This window comes from Squalius cephalus (genome assembly GCF_949319135.1).
Source record: "Squalius cephalus genome assembly, chromosome: 23".
Classification (NCBI taxonomy): Eukaryota; Metazoa; Chordata; class Actinopteri; order Cypriniformes; family Leuciscidae; genus Squalius; species Squalius cephalus.
The window spans coordinates 12,498,135-12,518,603 of NC_137144.1; the positions used below are offsets into that span (position 1 = coordinate 12,498,135).

General features: G+C 38.6%; 1 protein-coding gene across 4 annotated transcripts in view; it reads left to right on the forward strand.

Annotated features, from left to right (window-relative positions):
• tjp1b (tight junction protein 1b) overlaps positions 1 to 20,469 on the forward strand; it is a 124,515-nt gene that overhangs the window by 24,639 nt on the left and 79,407 nt on the right. For all 4 annotated transcript variants that reach the window (XM_079860017.1, XM_079860018.1, XM_079860019.1 and 1 more), the window contains 2 exons: positions 9,964 to 10,005; positions 10,128 to 10,287. In XM_079860017.1, the coding sequence (XP_079716143.1) occupies positions 9,964 to 10,005; positions 10,128 to 10,287 (202 nt within the window). The remainder of the gene's footprint in view (positions 1 to 9,963; positions 10,006 to 10,127; positions 10,288 to 20,469) is intronic.

The following is a 20,469-nucleotide window of genomic DNA, read 5'->3' on the forward strand; positions in this document are numbered from 1 at the left end:
TGTGTTCATAAAGCTTTTTTGTGTAGTCAACATACTGTAATCCTTTTCACTGGTGTGTCATTTCATTCATTATTCACTCTACTACAAACCCAAGCATGTTACATCATTCATATGTGTATGTCTACTATGTGCACTTTCAAATTAAATAAAAAAGTTAAGGCATGGACGTGTGTTTCTTTGCATTGATTTATTCGTGTGTGTTTTCTGTCATTGTCACTGTGTGTTCTTGTTAAGTTCCTCATTCATTTCCATTCATAATGGTCACTCGTGTGCCTCCTCCAGCACTTCTTATTGTGCTTCTGGAATGACTACAGGATTACACTTTGAGTTGAATAGACGACACAGCCGTTAATTAACTTGTATTGGTAGCTATCTCCATTTTCATGTGAGATAAGCGTGAATGTCACCTCTAGACTCACTTCAGGTCAGTAGGTTTTCGATTTTCACAAGGTCAATATACAAAAAACCAACATACACCGATGCTCGTATCCTCTCCATAGGTTTTCAATAAGATCCTGACCTTCTTGATTATTGATTGGAGATTTTCTTTAATCGACTCAAACCTCTTTCAATGTACATCTTTGGGCCACGATGATTTTATTTTTCCGTGTCAGAGCTGGATATAATCACATTTCATTCTCATAATTACCATATTCCACAGTGTCATCACGTCATCATACTCCCTTTTTATTACTTTGCAGTCTTGAAATAAACAGGAAATTGGAGTGTATTGTGGAGAGGCTCACAATAGATCGAATTTTAAGTTGAGAAATGTTGATTTGTCATTAGGACTGAGGGTTTTTCAGTGTGTTCTCTGAGCTCGGCATAGCAGATTTACTCGGCCGCTAAATAAAGATTCTTTATTGGCATTTATCGTTCCATGATGAACTTTTAACATCCAGGGAACCTTTTCATTGCACATAAGCCTCTTTATAGTGGAAAAGGTTCTTTAGATTATTCAAATCTTCTTCACAGAAGTTCACACTAAAAAAGGGTTGTTTTAAGAACTGTTTACTGAAAGATTATTTGAGGAACCAAAAATGTTTTTTCTCTGGCATCACTGCGAAAACCCCCTTTTGGAACCTTTATTTTTAAGCATGTATGAGGTTAATGGGGCAAAAAGATTCTCTGAGGCACACGCCAAACAAATCAAAGGGAATATAGAGTGAATGTGATAGAAAATGTTCTAATGCTAATGTGAAGTAAAACATGCAATTAGCATAGCAAACATAAGGTCTTTGTTGTAATTGCATTGAAAAAAAAAAGTATTAAATGTTATCCTTGAAGTGCTTTTATAAGTAAAGTTCTGTTTGCAGATGGTCGGCCGGTAATGATTCAACATCCGTAGGCATTTTGTGCCCCTTGGGGTCAGTAAAGGTTGCTAATTTGAGTGTTGCATGCTGGGTAATTCATTTGTAACTAATTAGGAGCAAGTTGAAAGTACCCAGATTTTTCATCTTGTTTTCATTGTCATTAAGAGTACCCCTGGCTCTTGTAGCAGCCTGCTCTCTCCGTTAGGTTTATTTTGTAAGATTTTCCCCTTAAATTGAGGTCAGCTTGTTTTGCTTCATGTCAGCACACCGCAATAGTTGACGCTTAAAGGAGAACCAAAGCTATTACGAGGAGCCACGTGTGCTACATCAGAGCAACAAATCAACCAAGCAAGTGAATGTAATTTACTGTCGAGATTAGGTACTTAACTCAACAAGCTCCATATAACTATAAAACTTGCCCAATCCACATAAATCCAGAATGATGATGAGGCACCTAAACCCTGAGCGATGTCACTACGATGTTTGGATGTTGGTACTCAGCTTGTTTGAGTTACGGTTAATTATTCATGGATTTTGAAACATGACATCGCTCCAGTTTACAGGAACGTTCTCACCTCACAGCTGTTGTGGGATTTGCGTCACATGTAAACAAAGTGGCATTACAGTAAATTAAACAAACAGATATAAAATATTTAAATCTAGATCATTTCCAGGTCACATTTCACCCCATATCAAGAGAAAAAATAAAATACATTTATGCATTCAGAAGATGCTTTTGTCTAAAGTGACTTACAAAAATTCATTAAGGAGCCAAGAATATTCGTATTTCAATTGTTATTCTCATTACAAAAAAATACGTTAAAATCATTGTATTTTAGTGATTTAAAAAATATTTCAATTGGTCATAAGGCAGTTGGTCATTTTGTTTTCAATGGCAAAAATGGTAATTAGTCATTTTGTTTTCAGCATTATGGTAATTAAAATGGTTAAAATTTAGTTTGCATTATGGTAATGAGAAGCATAATCCATTTCAAGCATTTTATGGTGCTGAACATATAGGCTTAATTTCCATTTTTGTGAGATACTGTAAGTGTGAATGTCTTTAAGTTTTTGTTATTGTTTTCTTTTGATTTCAGTGTAAAATGTGACCCAGACATGTTCTTCACAGCTTGATAGGGATTAGTTGCTGGGAGAATTATGGATATCATATTTTACTTAGTAAAAAAGGATTCTCATTAATGTTAAACAGTATTTACCTTGCTACTTAAGTACTGTAATAAAAGATGCTTTTTATTTTTTTTTATAAATCTGACATTTAAGGCATTTAAATAACACATAATTGTTTTATGGTTTTCTGCAGCATTACGGTAATGAGATTATGAGATAATAAGAACTGTGGAGGGAAATTTACCTCAATTTACCCAAAAAATAACGTCACAACGCAATACATCTGTCAGTGTTGGTTGCAACAAAGATGATGAACGGCAGTATCTAATTGCAGCAGTTGTGTCTTTTATTAAACTCAAACTCAAAACAAAATACTAGGAATACTAGGAAGACCATGAACAGAACAACCAGATTAAAGCGTCTAGAACAAACAAATGAACTGGACAAAACACAGGGCTTAAATACCAAAGCAAACTAATCAACAAATGAACAAGCAAATGATAATCACATCAATGAAAAACCATAGAAACTAACTCAAACTCAGGAAACAGAACTAAAACCCACCCAAAACACACATAAAACATGGGCTGTGTTTGAAATCCCCCCCCCCCCCCCTCCATTCACTGATCACTATTGGCTACATTTGTCCATTGTATAGTCCACTTGAAGGAGTGAATAAAAACTTAGCAAACTAGCAGCAATGAAAAGATTTATATTGAACTCTGTCATGGAAACTAGTGTGTATAAACCTTAATTAAACTATTTAGAAATCAATTAAAAATGTATACCTGTATGATATTACCCACACCAGCGGTTTGGAAAATGGATGGATGGATGATTCAGCTGCAGGCGCCATCTACTGGCGGGACACGGGAATTCATTCGCACAACCCTCACAGTGCATTATGGGTATTATCTAGCCGTTGAGTCTACATCAGTTGTACTCTCGTTATTATGGTGCATTTTGGGGTTTGAATGAGTGCACTACTAGATAATGTCCAGTATGGTTTCGTATGTCCCCTCAAATAGTGCCCAATTTAAGGGTATAGGGGCCTAAAATAGGCTTCATGTGCATTAAGTAAAATTGAATTCCTTTCTTTTGATTTTGGAGTGGAATGTAACCCCGATATTTTCTTGACAGTCATTAATTGAAAAATTGTGGATATCACATTTTGAAATGTGAAATGAAAGAGCATTCACAATACTAGAGACTTTTCTCTGAATTCTGACCAGAGAATGCTTAAGAATTTCTCGTCTTTGAGAGTTGCTACATTCGATTTGTTTCTAGGTGAGCCTCCCTTCCTGTGGTTAAAAATCTGTCCACTTTCACCCAGAAGACGTCAGGATCAATCCAGGAAAAGAGGTAAAAGGAGAAACATATAGCAGAAATGAGTTCTCATGAGGCAAGTAAAGATTGCTTTAAAGGACCCTTGTGGATGATAATGGACAGGCAACATGCTTCGGATTTTTGCTGTAGGCTATAGGATATCAAACGATTGCCTCAAATATGAAACATGGCTGTGTAAATATTTAGTAACTTGATCAGCTGACTCTGGGACGTGACTGTAATAAACCACGTCTCATTTATCTTTAATCAAAGAAAATGTCAGATGCCTCTACAACCACGAAGAGCCCTCTCTGTCAGGACTCTTCATTTCTGGCCACCCTTAGTGTTCATTACCAGGGATTTAATGGAAATGACATTTCTAAACCTTCAGTATCGCCCGTGATGAGCTGGAAAAAAGGGAAGTTCAAAGAAGAGTCTTGGAAACACAGCAGATGGTCTACTTCCCCCGCAGTCGTACAAACTATTCCAGAGCTTAGCTTTAACCTGGCGTAATGAAATAGGCGACAGTTGCCCACCCCGAGGCTTCTTTACACGTGCTTTTTAGCATTTACACACTCTTTTAAACGTGAGCCAAGTGCGTGTTTGACTGACGGAAGCCACAGAGTTCAGAAGGGGCATCTCGATCACGTTTCATGCTAATCTCTGGCTTTCCCCGCACGATTTTCGCCCCTCCTCTCCAATAGACAAGAAAAGCACTGATTGAGACTCTGTAAGTAGCTCTCCTCCATCAAGCCAAATAAACGTCTTCGTCTTTCACTTTCATCTCCATCCAGAGTGATTATTTACTTCATTAACGGTTTACGGTTGTAAACCAAGAGCCTGCTAGCCCTCTCTAGTAGCCTCAGCAGGACACGCACGACTGTATTTGTTCCTGGCTCTCGCTTTCGTGCCCTTGGGCTATACTGTGCTGGCTGAAGAGAAAATCATATTAACGTTTGTGATAATGGCAGCAAAGATAATTTTGATGTTAGTCGTAGTGGTCAGCATTGCCTATTTGTGTCTAAACTGTTCTACTGACTTGGGGCCCAATGTTAACGTAGATATTGACTTGCTGATCAAGCAGTATCCTTTGCTTCTATATCTAATAGCTTTATGAGGCACATGCAGTAGGAAGAGGTCGGTGGACCGCACAAACTAGCCAAGTTGATTATAGACTTTTTCGAAGGCTTTTGTTTTGTGGCTGTAATAGATTACCTGGACACTCAGTTGTATATGGCTGCATATGAAAGCTTAGGCAGCTGCTCTATCAGGCTATGAGTCAAGTAGGTACCATTTTTATTTTTTAACTCGACTGTCACCGAATCAAACTTACAGGATTGTGGGATATCATAGGCAACGAAGGACACATCTATGCTGCTTTCAAAAATCGATCAGAAGAAGGGTTCCCACTAAACAGGATGTGACTGGAGCCTTAGATTCAGATGTCCCTAGTTGCCTTTCTACCTCCTTGTGATCCCTGCAGAGGCATCATTTTTCATCTTTCAGATGAAGCTTTTGGTGTTCCATCATAAGTGCATAATGCTAATCACTTTCAATTGAAACTATCATTTAAAAAATGCACTTTGGTCTGAAACTTTGAATGTACGTAAAACAAGTACTTGTTTGTACAACTGTGCATGTCCCCCAAAGCTAGCATGAATTGTTTTCTTCTAATCTACACCGAGATTTCTCTTTCAGATTAATTACTTTCATGGTTGATAAATAGTGTAAAGAAAATCTTGCTGCGCATGTTAGCTATTGCTAGCTACTTGATTAATAACACTTTTGAGGTGCGTCCCAGTTTTCATACTTGTGCACTATTCTATGCTGTTTTGTAGTATAAATGGTGTGAGTAGTGTGTTCACACTGAAAATTCCAAACAGAAAAAGTGCACTTTAAATACCCGGATGACGTTGGACACCTAATGCACTCAACTGTCGCAACTTTAATTAAGTAGCAGAGAAGGAGGGGCTATCAGACTCTGATGTTGAAAGACAAAATAAACGTATAAAGTTCATACACTACACGGTTGAGTACATAGTGCATAAGTACATAGTGTATAAGTGCATCATTTGGGACACAGTTTTGGTTTAATGGTTTAAAGGGTTAGTTCACCCAAAAATGAATATTCTGTCATTAATTACTCACCCTCATGTTGTTCCAACCCCGCAAGACTTTCGTTCATCTTCGGAACACAAATTAAGATATGTTTGATGAAATCTGAGAGCTGGGTCACTCCTTCATAGGCTGCTAGGTAATTGATATCTGCCAGCCCAGAAAAGGCAGGCACGCTAACAAGGACGTTACCGCTAGCATGCCTCCTGAGGCCAGGGGAGTGAGGTTAACAAACACAGCTCTTACTGGCTGTTACACTCACACCCCTACACCTCACTCTCATCCGGGTCACGGCACCAAATGTAGCTGGTCCTACTCGACCCACTCCAAGCTGGATTTGAACTGCGGTCTCCGGCGTGGGAGGGCTCTTGAGGAGAGTGAGGTTTATATGCACAACTCTTACTGGCCTACGTCCGTTTCTCAAAGTATACTTCAGTTTTGATATGAACGCTTATAGTGCAGGGGTATCAAACTCAGAGTTGAACTCCAACCCTAATATAACAGCTATTCAACCAGCTAATCAAGCTTGTTGGTATTAGTAGAAGCTTCCAACCAGGTGTTTTGGAGCTAGTTGGAGCTATACTCTGCAGGACAGTGACCCCCCAGGAACTGAGTTTGACACCCCTGGCTTAAGCCCCGGGTATATATCATTTTCAGTATTCCGCTCCGTCTCGCGGACATTTGAGTCTTTCAAAGTATACTCCTTGGCCGTGAGCTTAGAAAGACGTGTTCGGCGTGTTTTCAAGCTCTCAAATCACTCGCACATGCGTCGTTGTATGTGCACTATACCGCAGGCCCTCCTGATGACAAAAAATTACATCACAGGGACCGTTGCGGAACACGGATGGCCGAAGTATACTTCGGGCTTTAGAGTACGCCTTCATCCGAACACATAGCTATACTCCATTTGATAGTGTGCATGAACGCAGGCGCTCAACATGTGCACTAGAAAGTTTCAAGCTTGTCCAGTATTTGCACTAATTCTCTCTCGTACTCGTTTAAACCCAAATGGCGTTTGTCTCACTTCGTACAAGCGCTCATCATCACGGGCATCTATAGTTGCTGCGTCTCCAGTAGTTTGGTGGTGTTGTTGTTTCTTTTTCAGCTATGAAACAATGGCCCGGGCCAGTGTTGTTACCTTGTGGACAGACTAATTAGCGCAAAAAAGCAAGGTGCATGTGAGCGATGAGCGTACAAAGTATACTCGGTTAGAAATGTACATACTGCGCATGTACAGTATACGTGCAGTACATAATATACGCCAATTGCACTATATGCCAATTGCACTATATGCATACCCTAGCATATGCATTGAAAAGTATACTTTGGGTTGTTTCACGTCACGGCTCAGAGGATAGTCACTAGTGTATCTCTGTGAATGTTTTTCTGGTGTCAATCAGCACTGTCAAAATGCCAATTGCTTGTGACTTAAGAATGATTAGCATTTACAGATCATTAGATTAACTGAAAAATATGTGCAAAAATGGCAGAATTAGAATCTCATATTTTAAATGGATGGAAGTACTAACAGTGTGAACTTGATTTCACCAATTGCAACATGTGCCTAGATCAACATCTTTGTTGATCCTGCACAACGTTCCAATCTACCAATCAGACTTGAGGGCCAAGTTTACAGTTTATATCAAGGCTATACAACCAGGGTTAGGTGTTTCTACATCAGTGTTATTCACCTATCATTTCCCTCTGATTTTAGGGATAAGTTATGGGTAGGGTTAGGTTTAGGGCACGGTTCACCAATCTCGGTCCTGGAGGGCCGCTGTCCTGCAGAGTTTAGCTCCAACCAGCTCCAACACACCTGTTTGAAAGTTTCTAGTATGCCTAGTGAGACCTTGATTAGCTGGTTCAGGTGTGTTTAATTGGGGTTGGAGCTAAACTCTGCTGGACAGCGGCCCTCCAGGACCGAGATTGGTGAACCCTGGTTTAGGGGTAGGGATAGGGGTGGGAGTATGTTTTTGGACAGGAATGTTGTTCCAGGATCAACAAAAGGTGTTGATCCAGCAGGAACATGTCTTACTTGGCATAGCATTGCATGCATATTGTATGTTTCTGGTCTAATGGTATACTCTGTATATGTGCACACATACAAGAAACTTTGTCCTTGAACTCTTTCCCAGATGATTTAAATGTATTTGACTTAAAAAGGTGAACTGAAGGTGAGACTCACTCGGTTTCCTCAGGCTAACATCAACCTCATTGTCACGTTAATGTCTTTGTCCTTTCATTAGTCTTCCATTCTGTCGTTCCCATTTAACACTCTAAATAACAAATGTTTCAAACGCTTCTTCAATTCTTGCTCATTTTACGATATTCTTGGAAACCAATAGCTAGCAGCAGCCCAGGAGGCTTCCTTAATCTACCACTTAATATGGAAATGAGGTCTCATTTTCATTGGTGCCCCTTCCAGCGCATTGAAACAGAAGATTTGCTGTATTGAATTTCGTTTTGCAGGGTTTTCCAACAAATCCTCTCCACAAACGTGGTGCGAACGGTCATGGTACACGGCATTCAAATTGCCTCTCCTACTGTACAGGGACTGTGTTTCATCCCACAACAGCTACTGTAAACCATGTGCTCATGGGGTTTTATATAACCTCTCCCCAACCTCTGCTAGGTCAGGTCTTTCCGTTTTATTGCAAAGAGGCATTTTAAGGTGCACGATATATAAACTGAAAATAAACAGATTTTTAGATTTTATATAGAAACTTACCACACTGAGGTTTTGTCTTTTATATGATGTTTGATTTGTTTGGTGCAGTGCTTTCATGTCCTGAAATATAACTACATTGAATGACATGATCATATGAGACTTCATTAATAATATATAAATCCTGTGGATGGAAGATACTTTGGGGTTCAGACAGAGCAGATGGGACACTAATTATTAATGAGTAGGAATTAATTAACTGATTTAAATATAAAATGTGGGTGGATTCATGACTAGCATGACCATGGCGATCATTATATTTTGTTTATTGACATCAAACACTGCATTTTGCCTCGGTAGGGTTCGTTGGACTGTTGGTTTTGTGTGCTGTGGGTGCATTCATGGTTGATGGGGCATGATTACACAATATTATCTAAGCTTGGTCTTTTCTTGGGCTTTTTTTTTTTTTGTGAATGAATGTGTGTGATTTGTGTCTAATATGGATGAACGACATATGTGCCACAATAGCTTTTTTTTCATCAAATATCCTTTTTTGCTTTGAAATACGTCACACCGCAGAAGCAAAATGAGTTGTGAATGTAATTTCATGTTCTGTTTAAACAAAACTGATTTGTTCAGTAAAACGGATCCCCAGTCAGTAAAATGTACTGCGTATAACCACATTTGCCTCCCTTTAATGTTTTATGTACAAAGCCTACAGCATTTTTGGTTTCCTTCAGAACTACTTATTGTGCATTGAAATCTAGTAAAGCCCAGTGGGCAAAATGAAAGCCTCTGCAACAATTTTTCCTTAGTTTCAAGCTTTAATATCCCTGTTTCTGTCTTTGATCAACCATAGTCCTGCAAGAAAACTCTTAAATCCGACCTAAACATGGCATATTACTTCGAGTTAAGAAAACTGTCCTGACAATTGTATTTTAAATTTGTACATCATAAGAAAAAAACATGATACAGTATTTAATATGATATTTAATATGCTTTTTAGCTCAACCAATTGAATATTTAAATGTTGCCGCATTTGGATATTTTGGTGCTTATGTAGTTTAATGCAAATAATCTAAATGTCTTATATTTGATGGTCCTGCATGTATGTATTTCAAGGTGAAATGTATCATTTCTATGCTACTTTTTTCATCAAAAGTAATACAGTTCACCCAAAAATGAGAATTCTGTCATCATTTACTCCCCCTAATATCGTTCCAAACCTGCATGACTTAATTTTTTTTCCTGTGAAACACAATATTTATTCAACGAGTTCCTCAGTGACAGAATTTTCCATTTTTGGGTGAACTATCCCTTTAAATGTGTCTATTTTCATTGCTTTTATTGTTATTGTTTATTTTTTTATTGCTGAAAATTAATAGACTCTCTCTTTCTCTTGTGCTTTAATCTCAGGGTCTTCCCCAAACACGACAAAGACAAATACGGGCCTGCAGTGTAAGCATTTTAAACCCTTTTCACTCCATTTAACTAACGAAACTCCATTGGTTGCGCTCATCTTTCTAATGGAGATTAAATTTACACCGCAATCTAACACACACTGTCTGTCACTTTCTCAGTTACTATCCCAAGATCCACGCCTTCCTCCCCACCCCAGAAACCGTCTCTCTGCTGGATGAATCTGAGGGATCGGGCCACGGCAAACCATCCCTGCGCAGAATCAAGGGCCGAATCCACCGCAGCAAGAGCCTGGACAGCATCGACCTGCTGGACTCAAACGTGAGTTAAAGACTGCATCCACTGCAGTAATGCTTCCGTGTGTGGTGGGGTGGGGGTGGGGAATGTGTGTGGTGTGTTTGTGTGTGTGTGTGTCAGTGTGAATTCAGTTTGTGAGATTGCGTGTCAGCGCTCGGTGTGCATGTATGCATGTATATGAAGAGATTTGAAAAGTGTGTGTGTGTGCATGTTTGTTTATGAAAATGCACATGTACCAGAATGTCTATATTGCTGCTCTAGGGAATTTCTGCAAGAGTGAACATGACATGCACAGTTGTATAAGTCCACTTATTCATAATTATTGCATACATTAACAAACACACAGATGGAGTCAAATTCACAAGTGCTCATACTGTAAACATGCTCATAACAAGAGACAATGGATATGGGAGAAGATCTTTTAAAAGGAGAGTTTACTTGGGTTACACTTTATTTTAAGGTGACAGTTACATTGTAATTAGATAAGTACTGGGTAATATTAATTAACTACATGTACTTACTATAGAGTTAAGGTTAGAGTTTGGTTTAGGGTTAGTTACTTGTAATTATGCATAATTTACCGTTATTACTACATAATTTACTGTTAATACTATAGTAAGTAGGTGTAGTAACGTGTAACTTCGTCACCTTAAATTAAAGTATTACCTAAAATTCTAATAATTTACTCATATTTATGTCGTTCTAAAGATATAATTGGGACTTTTTTGTAGATTTTCTTCCATTGAACCTTTCTTTAGCAGAGTGTTCAAGCTGTTTTTTTTTCCATACAATGGAAGTGGATGGGGACTGGTTCTGTTGAGATCCAAAAATGATGAAAAACAACCATGAAAGTAATCCATCCAATTCCTGTATTATATTTTGTGTCTACTTAAGTCATCTAATAGCATTGTGTGCATAAAAAGATTGAAATTTAAGTAGTTATTCACAGAAAATCTTGCAATGAAATGGAACGTTGTCAGAACGTTTTCTGCATATATGGCTTACGTTTAGGGTTATTCTTTCCAAAAAGCTATCATATAGGTTTAGAAGACTTGGAATATCATGCAAAAGTTGTATGTAGGCCTACTTCTTTTTTCTTTGGTACTTTTTCAATCATTTTTGGAGCTCAACAGCCCCAGTCCCCATTCACTTCCATTGTATGGAAAAGGTTCTGTTAAACACCAACATTTGTGTTCCATAATAGTTTAGTTCTACATGAGGGTGGTTAAATGATGAAAGAGTTTACATTTTTTGAGTGAACTATTCCTTACATGCTGTGTGTTCTGCCCAGCTCTCATCCAACAAATATCCAATCTAAATTTCTCTTGAAAATGACATTTCCCACCATGAATGTTACATGAGTCTGTCATGTTCACCCCGTGCAAATGTCTGAATGACTCATAGATACTTCACAGGCTCATACTTAATGCAACACCTTACTGAATCTGATTCCTGCGCTGGGATACCCCGGAGTATATTTCTGTTTGCATATAAAACACTCGGCATTTGAAGTGCGTCAGGATGTTTCACAAAATTGCTTTACCGCCTCCGAGGAAATGCACTCTAAAATGGTTATTATTCTAATGAGCTTTGAGTAGGACTTCTGTGAGTAAATTCCACTTTTTTGAGTCCCTCGCACTTTGAAATTATGTGTGAAATCATGTCTTTGTGGTTGAAAGTGTTTTTTCTGAAGATAAAATCTCAGTTGTCGGATGTTTTTTTTCAGTTCGTCATAAAAATGCTCCATGTGGATTCAGTTTGAATAGGCTTGTTTATACTTGAAACATACTTGTAGTGCTGAACATGTGTGCGTTTTTTAAATGGTCACTGCTCATTTACATAAAGTTAAATGCCACTGAACATTGTTGGACACTCATTGGTCACTCATCTGACGATTCGAAACGAATGACTTGCGAATGAGTCTCTTTGTCTCTGCCAATTGCGTTCACTTTAGCCCCTTTAGAAATGACATTTAATTCAAACAAATCTGGGCCTAAAGAGATGCTGTCTAGGTAGGGAGCTTGAAACACAGCATGGATGTTGGTGTCACAGACGCACAGGCGCTTCTCTGGAGCGATTGACAGGCTAAAAGAGGCCGGGTTAGTTCAGTGCCAAGTGAATGAGCAAATGTGCATTTCAACAAAGCTTCCTCTACAAAGGCTGTCGGCTTTAGTGAACCGGTTCATTAAACCGCTTTTAAAACGCTGTTGCTCGGCCTGTGCTTAAAATATCTCACCTCTCCAGAACATCGCAGTGAAATAAGGGGGTACCACCGTCCTGGTCCCTGCTCTTTAATACTGTACATATTTCTCCCTTAACAGAGCACACACACACACACACACACATACACAGGCCAGAGAAAAGTTGCTGACTGGGCCCGAATGCCAGCCGCAGCTGATGAGAGTAACGTTCCGGCACACAGTGAGTGATGATGCCGCAGCAACGCTTGAGTGAAGACCTCTCTGCTGCCACTCCATCTACTGAAAGACAGAACAGAGAAAAGCCACCCACTGCAGAGAGTGTAGGGCCTTGATAAATAAAAACGTGGCTGCCACAATGCTAAGGTGTCGCTAGGCTGTTGCTATACGCTTGCTAAGGTGTCCAAGGTATTTGCTAGAGCTTTGCTTGGTTGTTGGTTCCTAAATGTGGTTGTTTACTGTAGCAGTCCACAATGATTTTCTCCGTTTTGTCATCCGCCAGACAAAATTCTTATGCCTGATTGGCAGAGGCGGACAGAGTACACAGCTTCATTACTTGAGTAAAAGTACAGATACCCCTTGCAAAATTTTACTCAAGTACAAGTAAAAGTACTACAGTCAGATGTCTACTTAAGTAAAAGTACTGAAGTACTTGTTTTTAAAAGTACTTGAGTATCAAGAGTACAAGAGTAAATTTTCTAAATATTGCATTACTACTGCCACAGTGCTTACATTGGTAAACACAGCAAACACTTGAAGCAAAAACTATCATTAACTTGTTCAGAAAATTGAAATAGTCTGGCTAGGTGGGGCCACGTGTTGGCACATTCCCGGGATGGACCTGATGCGTCTTCATCATGGTCTTCATCCATTGTTTCGTCCGTGGTTTCGTCTCTTATCTAAATCTGACCATGGAGTTGACTTTGGCGGAAAGCTGAAGGTGATTGCTGATAGGCTGTCCCAATCAGTGGCGCCTGCACAATCCAATCACGTTTGAGAGGGAAACAACAAATTGGGGGTTTCCGAGATTTTTCTTTTTTCCTTTTTTTTTTTTTTTAAAAGAAGTAACGGGTACTCACGGTTATGGATAGAAATGTAGTGGAGTAAAGAGTACAATATTTGCCTCTCAAATGTACTTGAGTAAAGTCATGAGTACTCCCCAAAAATGATACTCGAGTAAAGTACAGATCCCTCAAAATTGTACTTAAGTACTGTACTCAAGTAAATGTACTCCGTTACTGTCCGGCTCTGCTGATTGGTTAGAAAAGTATAGCACATCATTTGAGGAATCATTCAGATTGGTCACATGATGCGAGGTGAGTGATGCACCAATTTTTACAATAATGAAATAGTGATGGTTGCCTTAGTGAGCACGGCTATTGCACGATTAGCATACAAAAGTAATTTAATCTTGGAAATATTTAATGAGAAATAGTGGTTCATATTGAGATCTTTTGGTTTAATTTTTCCCTGTTGAAAGAAAAACATCTTAAACCAGCCAATAATGATTAGCTGGTCTTAGTGCCATTCGTTTGTCAGGCTGGGAGACCAGTTGGTTAAATACCAGGTTTGAAGTCCTGCTAAAACCAGTTAAAACCAGCAAACCATCTTAGGCTGGTTTAAGCTGATTGTATGTTCAGTGGGGTTGACAAATCTATGGAGCCCCTAAAGGGACATGATGATGGGGAAACAATTAAATGGGATGGAAAATTATATTTCAATGCTTTTGTGTCATCTTGCAACCTTTTTTGTTTACCAGAAACTTTACTTGCAAAAATGTAGCATTTACCCCAGAAATTGTTCGTTTGCTCACAAAACGTTTGCCTTCCCTTGAGAAATTTTGTGTTCGCTTGGAAAACGTTTGAGTTCCCCCAGAAAATTTGCGCTTGCCAGCAAAATCTTTGCGCTCGCAGAGAAACTTTGCATTGACCATGGTTGCCAAACCATATTGTGGCCACGAATTAACAATTGATCCCACGACTTACTAATACATCAGCATGTTTTACTAATTTGTTCCCTTGTGTTAAGTTAAATCAAAACGATGGAATGAATTAGTTCAACATCACCACGATTTACTAAAACGAGTGAGTGAATTCTTAATTCATGGCCACGATATATATTTTTGTCCGCATATCATGTGCTGGGCGCCGTACAAAAGCATTAAAAATCCCAAGTTCTGTCATGAAACTCTAGATGGCGCAAGCTGATGATATTTACAGTGTTAACTACTTGGCACAAGCTGATTAGTCCATGTCACATCTGCAGCCAATAAGCATGCTTGCTCAACATTTAAATGGCTGGTTACCATTAACTATAGCAGTTTGCAACACGCTTTCAGAGTACGTCTAAAACCCTTCCCCTTCCCCAGCTCCACCTGTGTAGATCAGCAGCAATTCAGCAGCAGCGCAGCAGATCTATTCCGCCAAGACCAAATACATTAACATTTTTATATCCATTACCATGCTAAAAATCTTCAGAGAGTTGTCATGATGGAAATATATAATTTTTCCTCACATCTCATATTTCTATCCTCTTATGGACTCCATACCAATCTGAGCACAGGTTGAGACTCTGATATCTCTTCTGAAACTCTAGTGGAGACATACAGTACTGTGCCAAAGGTCTTAGGCATGTTAATACAAAAAAAAAAAAAAGGGTTTAAGTCAGTTATTTATATATTTTGCTGTAGTGTGTCAGTAGGAAATATCAGTTTACATTTCCAAACATTCTTTTTGCCATTAATTGTAATAATCCAGTGAGATTTGTGTATGCACAAGGAGTCTGACAACATCCGGTATGATCTGATCTCACCATCATCGAGTCTGTCTGTGTGAAGAAACAGAAAAAACTGAGACAAACTTAATCCAGGAGAACTGCGGGAACATCTCCGAGATGCTTGATATTAACATGCCTAAGACTTTTGCACAGTACTGTATGTAATGAACTCATCGCTGAGATAACTGGGGATGTTTTCACAGGAGAAATATCTAGCAAAAGTCTCCATTTGCTCTCTTTTTAATATTGTTGTCATCTAGGAAGAACATTTATCATGCAAATCAACTTAAGATAAAGGTAACAATTATATTATTTTCTATTATCATTAGGCTATTATTTAAACATCAGGAGGAGCAGAAAATGTACGGCAGGACTTTAATCTTATCAGTCTGTAATTGATTGTATAGTGAAAAGAAAACTCATAATACCGTGCCGAATAAGCTGCGTTTGAAGCATTTGTAACACTGATGTTTTGACTTTGATTTATGCATGTGAATGCAATAAAATTGGAGTGTTTGAAGTCACGTTGTTTGGCAGAGTGCCCAATCCTGCTGTCATTTGTGTTGGCGAGTGCCGGTCGCTCTCTCTCATGGAGAGCATGAATCAGTTGTTAGTGCATAGGTTGCAGAAAACTGCATAGCCGAGAGAAAGAGAGAGAGAGGGAGCAAAGGAGAAATGCAGCACCGTGAAATGCATCACATAACTCTGGTCAAGTGAGACTCCCTCTCTCTCTCTCTTCCAATCTTTCCTTCTGTCCATCTCTTCATCTCGTGGACGGTCTCCTTGCTCTCCTTTTTGCCGATATCAGCTCTCCACCTCTCATCTCCATTCAATCACTCCATTCATTTTTTTCATTCACCTTGAAAGGCAATATTAAAGGCACAGGAGCAGAAATTATTATAGGACGTAAATTCATATCACTACCGTTTTGCTGCACTTCAGTAACCCCGCCGAGGCTTTCCACGCTTTTTTTTTAAGGGTAACTGTAAAACACATTAGCCATTTTCGTAATGCATAATCATTCATCCTCCTGGATTTGTGTGGACAAAAGGGTTATATAAAGGGGATAGTTCACACAAAAAACAAATTCTGTCATCATCTACTCAATCACATGTTCCATATGAAATGTCTTTTGTGAAACGCAAAAGGTGAATTTTTGAAGAATATCCTGGTCACTTTTTGAAAATGATTGGGAACTGGAACTGTCAAGATTCAAAATGACAAAAAGCTACTCATTAGCCATGTTTTTTATGTGTCTAATGAGTAAATTTGTTACTGTTTGGCTTAGGGTACGTTTACACGACAACGATTTACTAAAAACGGAAACGTTTTTTTGAAAAGTTTTGCATAGAGATGACAACATAGTCAAAATGATCCCCGTTCACGTGGATCCACGGAAACGATTAAAAACACTGTATTACTCATGCCAGGCCAGAAGGTGGCAATGTCACTTTGTAAAGAAACACTATGCACATGATGTTACCATTTCCACAAATTTGCGTTTTTCTAGTTTACTTGGAGATGGTATAACGGTATCGTTTTCAAAAGCTTGCACTTTGAAATCAGTTTTCAAAAGTTTACGTTTACAGGCGCTCAAAACACCATTGTCATGTAAATGAAAGGCCAAAAAGCATAAAACCTTTTCATTTTTAGTTGAAAATGGTGTCGTATAAAGAGCTCCTTAGAATACATGGAATTTACTGCACAAGAATGTGTCAGGTTTCTGTTTAGTTTCGTTGTGTTTTTGTTCATGTGTTTGGGTTTCTTGTATATCCTTTCAGGGGTATGTTTACACGACAAGGATATGCTTAAAACGGAGAAGTTTTTCCTTTGGGTTTTCCGCGTACAGACGACACCATTGTCAATACGATCCCCATTTACGCGGATCCGCGAAAACGACTTAAAACCCTGTGTAGCGTTCTCCTTTCCATAGTTAGTTTCCTTGGTTACTCATTACTTAATGATTAAGTTCACCTGTTTCCTGTTTATTTCCCTTGTTCACTATGTGTATATATACTTCCTTTTCTGTCCAGTTCCTTTTCAGTTCTCATCTTGGTGTTTTGCGGTTGTTACTCTCTTTGAATTCTCCTAGTGTTGATTAAAGTATCCTTGTTTGTATATTCTGTGTCATGCATCTTATTAATAACCATACTATACGTGGCGGTATGAAACACTTTTTTGTTTGTCTTTTTGTAGCTTGACAGCACCAGTCCCCATTCATTTTGTTAATGGATGTTTTATAAAATTAGTCAATAAGTCTCATACACTATGGTTTTCTATGCTTTTTTAGTGTTTTGTCTATTTATTTATTTTGCTGAGGTTTTTAAGTATTTGAGTTTTTCTCATCTATTTCATATATACCAATAACTATACAAAATAACTGGTTAGTTGGCCTTTTGAAATGGGAACCGTTAGACGTATTGCGTCAGGGTGTTTGGGGACTGGACAGATTGGGAAAAAATGCTGTGTATGTCATCAAGTCAAAATATTCTTGTCTGTCATACAAAGATATTGTATGGCTTCAGATGACTTGGAATTTAGCTCAAATCATATGAAACTTTTATTGTGCTTTTTTTTTTAAAGCATAACAGTCCCCTTCACTTTCATTATATGGAAAGAGGTGTTCTCTGAACATAATTTTCTTTTAGCAGCTTATTTTTCAAAAAAGCTGCTTTTGTGCTACAAAGAAAGAAAATCATATGGATTTGGGACAACATGAAGGTGAGTGTATGATGACACAATTGAATATTTTTTGTTGAACTTTAAATTTTGCTTGCCAGTTCTTACAGTCATAATCTCAGGGACATGATTACAAAGGGACACGTACGCGATATATTTTTTAAGCAGCATTTTTCTGGCTCTCTCAGCTGTTCTGCAGTCTGAAAAAGTGTTTTGCTGCAAAAGCCACATGGAGGTGTCGGCAACAACGCTAATGCTAATCCTAAAGCTAATCCAGAGTGCTATTGAATACATAAATATTTAGCTAAATACTCCAAAATAGTTGCTAACCTAGTGCTCACAAGAACAGATGTGAAATGTATTACACCTTGATCAGTTACATGTTTATCTGTTGTTAGCATGCTAATCTGACCTTTTAGAACTGAAAAATCACATAGTGGCACACATTTAGGCTGCAGTATGTGAACAGGAGCGCTTGCTGTCCTCGCCAAAAAACACCAGCGTAAGCACTTAGCGCCCTGCTCAGTGTGGCAAAAGTGCTGCAGCTGCAATTGCAGCGGAGACGAGACTACAGTTAACCGATCTGCATATTATTCAGAGATCTATGTGAGAGGGAGAGAGAGTGAGAGAGGGCTGAGAAAGGAAAGATAGGAATGGAATGGGGACAGAGGTGTCCCCACACGTGAGGGGTGAGGAGAGGGGGGCTACCCTTGAATGAGGTGCGTACGGTAAGGAGGGGGTGGATGCAGAGGCTGAAAAGACACAAAGAAGAGGAGGAACAGGAGGGAGGGAGGTGTATCTCACCTATATGTCATAGAGACAGCCAGAGGAGGGTGAACAGGAGAGGAATGAGTACAGGAGAAGGTGTTTTTTCTTTCTTCGGATCGGGGTGACGTTAACTTGAGTGACGCTGGAAGCTCAACACTATGGCGTGAAGATCCCTAGAGCATGATGGGATGGAGAGAAAGTGGGAGTAGAACATTTTGTTCTGTGCGGCATTAGAACAGTGCTAAGTGTGTGTGTGCATATGTATATGATCAGTGAAAGATGAGATAGAGCGTTTTTACTGTGTGTCATCAGATCATTCTGTAAAATAGGTGCTGTTTTTGTTCCTCATAGACGTTTGTGTAAAAAAAAAAGATTAACATTATAAATCATAATACTAGGCTTATATGTTTTTGTCTTTTTTCATCTCAAAGAAGCCTTTTCTTGGCCTGTTTCCACCCTGTACTTTCAACGACTCAATATTAGCAAATGCATACTGAATGTTTTAGTGAAAACACAATATATGGAAATATTTTATACTGAAAATATATTTAGATTTGAGTTGGTATAATGTGTTATTAAAAACCAAGTTGAATGTCAACCCTGTTACCATCATATTTTCCCCTTTTTAAAGTAACAAACTGTTTCATAAGTTAAAGAACCGTCTTCATAATTGCATCATCATTTCAAGTAAACCTTTTAAGGACGTTGAAGTGTTCTGGTTTTTATTCACTTTTTTCAAATTTGGATTAAAATGTCAACCCTGTTACCTTGATTTTGTGTAACAAAAACATTTGATGATTTAAAAGTGGATTTTTTTAATAACCACATTAAATTCTAATAAGCACCTTGTGACATTATGAACAAAACTTGTAAACTCTAAATTAAACTGTCAACCCTGTTAGGTTCTCTGAGAACATTGTTAGATCTAACCTATATCAAAATATATGAATTTATGTTGAGACAATTATATCTCTTAGAAAGGGAACGGGGTTGACTGTACAGAAGTATCCTCTTTTTATCACTTTTTGCAAGTATATCAGTGTGAGACAACATTAAAATGTCAACCCTGTTACCTTTGAGGAAATAATTAGTGGGCCTCTGAGTGAGTTCACTTAGTGTAACAGCACAGCGCTTCTGGGTTGTATGCCAGAACTTAGTCTAATAGTGAGCCTAAAACGTTCTGACGTACAACCTAGAAGCGCTGCGCTGTTACACTACATGAACTCACTCAGAGGCCCACACAGAAGAAAATGAATAGTTGAATAAAGTCGGTATTTTTGTTTGTTTTTGCGCACAAAAAGTCTTCTCGTCGCTTGATAAACTTATGGTTGAGCCACTGTAGTCACTTGGACTATTTTAACAGTGTCTTTTCTAACTTTCTGGGCCGGCAAGTTTCGATCCCATAGAAGCCTATGGAGGAGTGAGACAGCTCTCAGATTTAATCAAAAATATCTTAATTTGTGTTCCGAAGATGAACGAAAGTCTTATGGGGTTGGAACAACATGAGGGTGAGTGATTACTGACAGAATTTTCATTTTTGGGTGAACTAACCCTTTAAGGCCTATGTTGAGACATAAGCATAAGTAACAGAGTTGACAGGCAGATGTATAAAATCTTTACTTTACTTTACTTTAAGAAATCACCATGTCAAAACTGGAAATGGCATCCATTTTATATAGATTGATATAGATTTAGCCTACTGCCAATGTAATATTTCCACCCTGTCAGCAGTGTGTGTGTGTGTGTGTGTGTAAGTGAGTAAATACCACACGTGGTGACCCTGAAC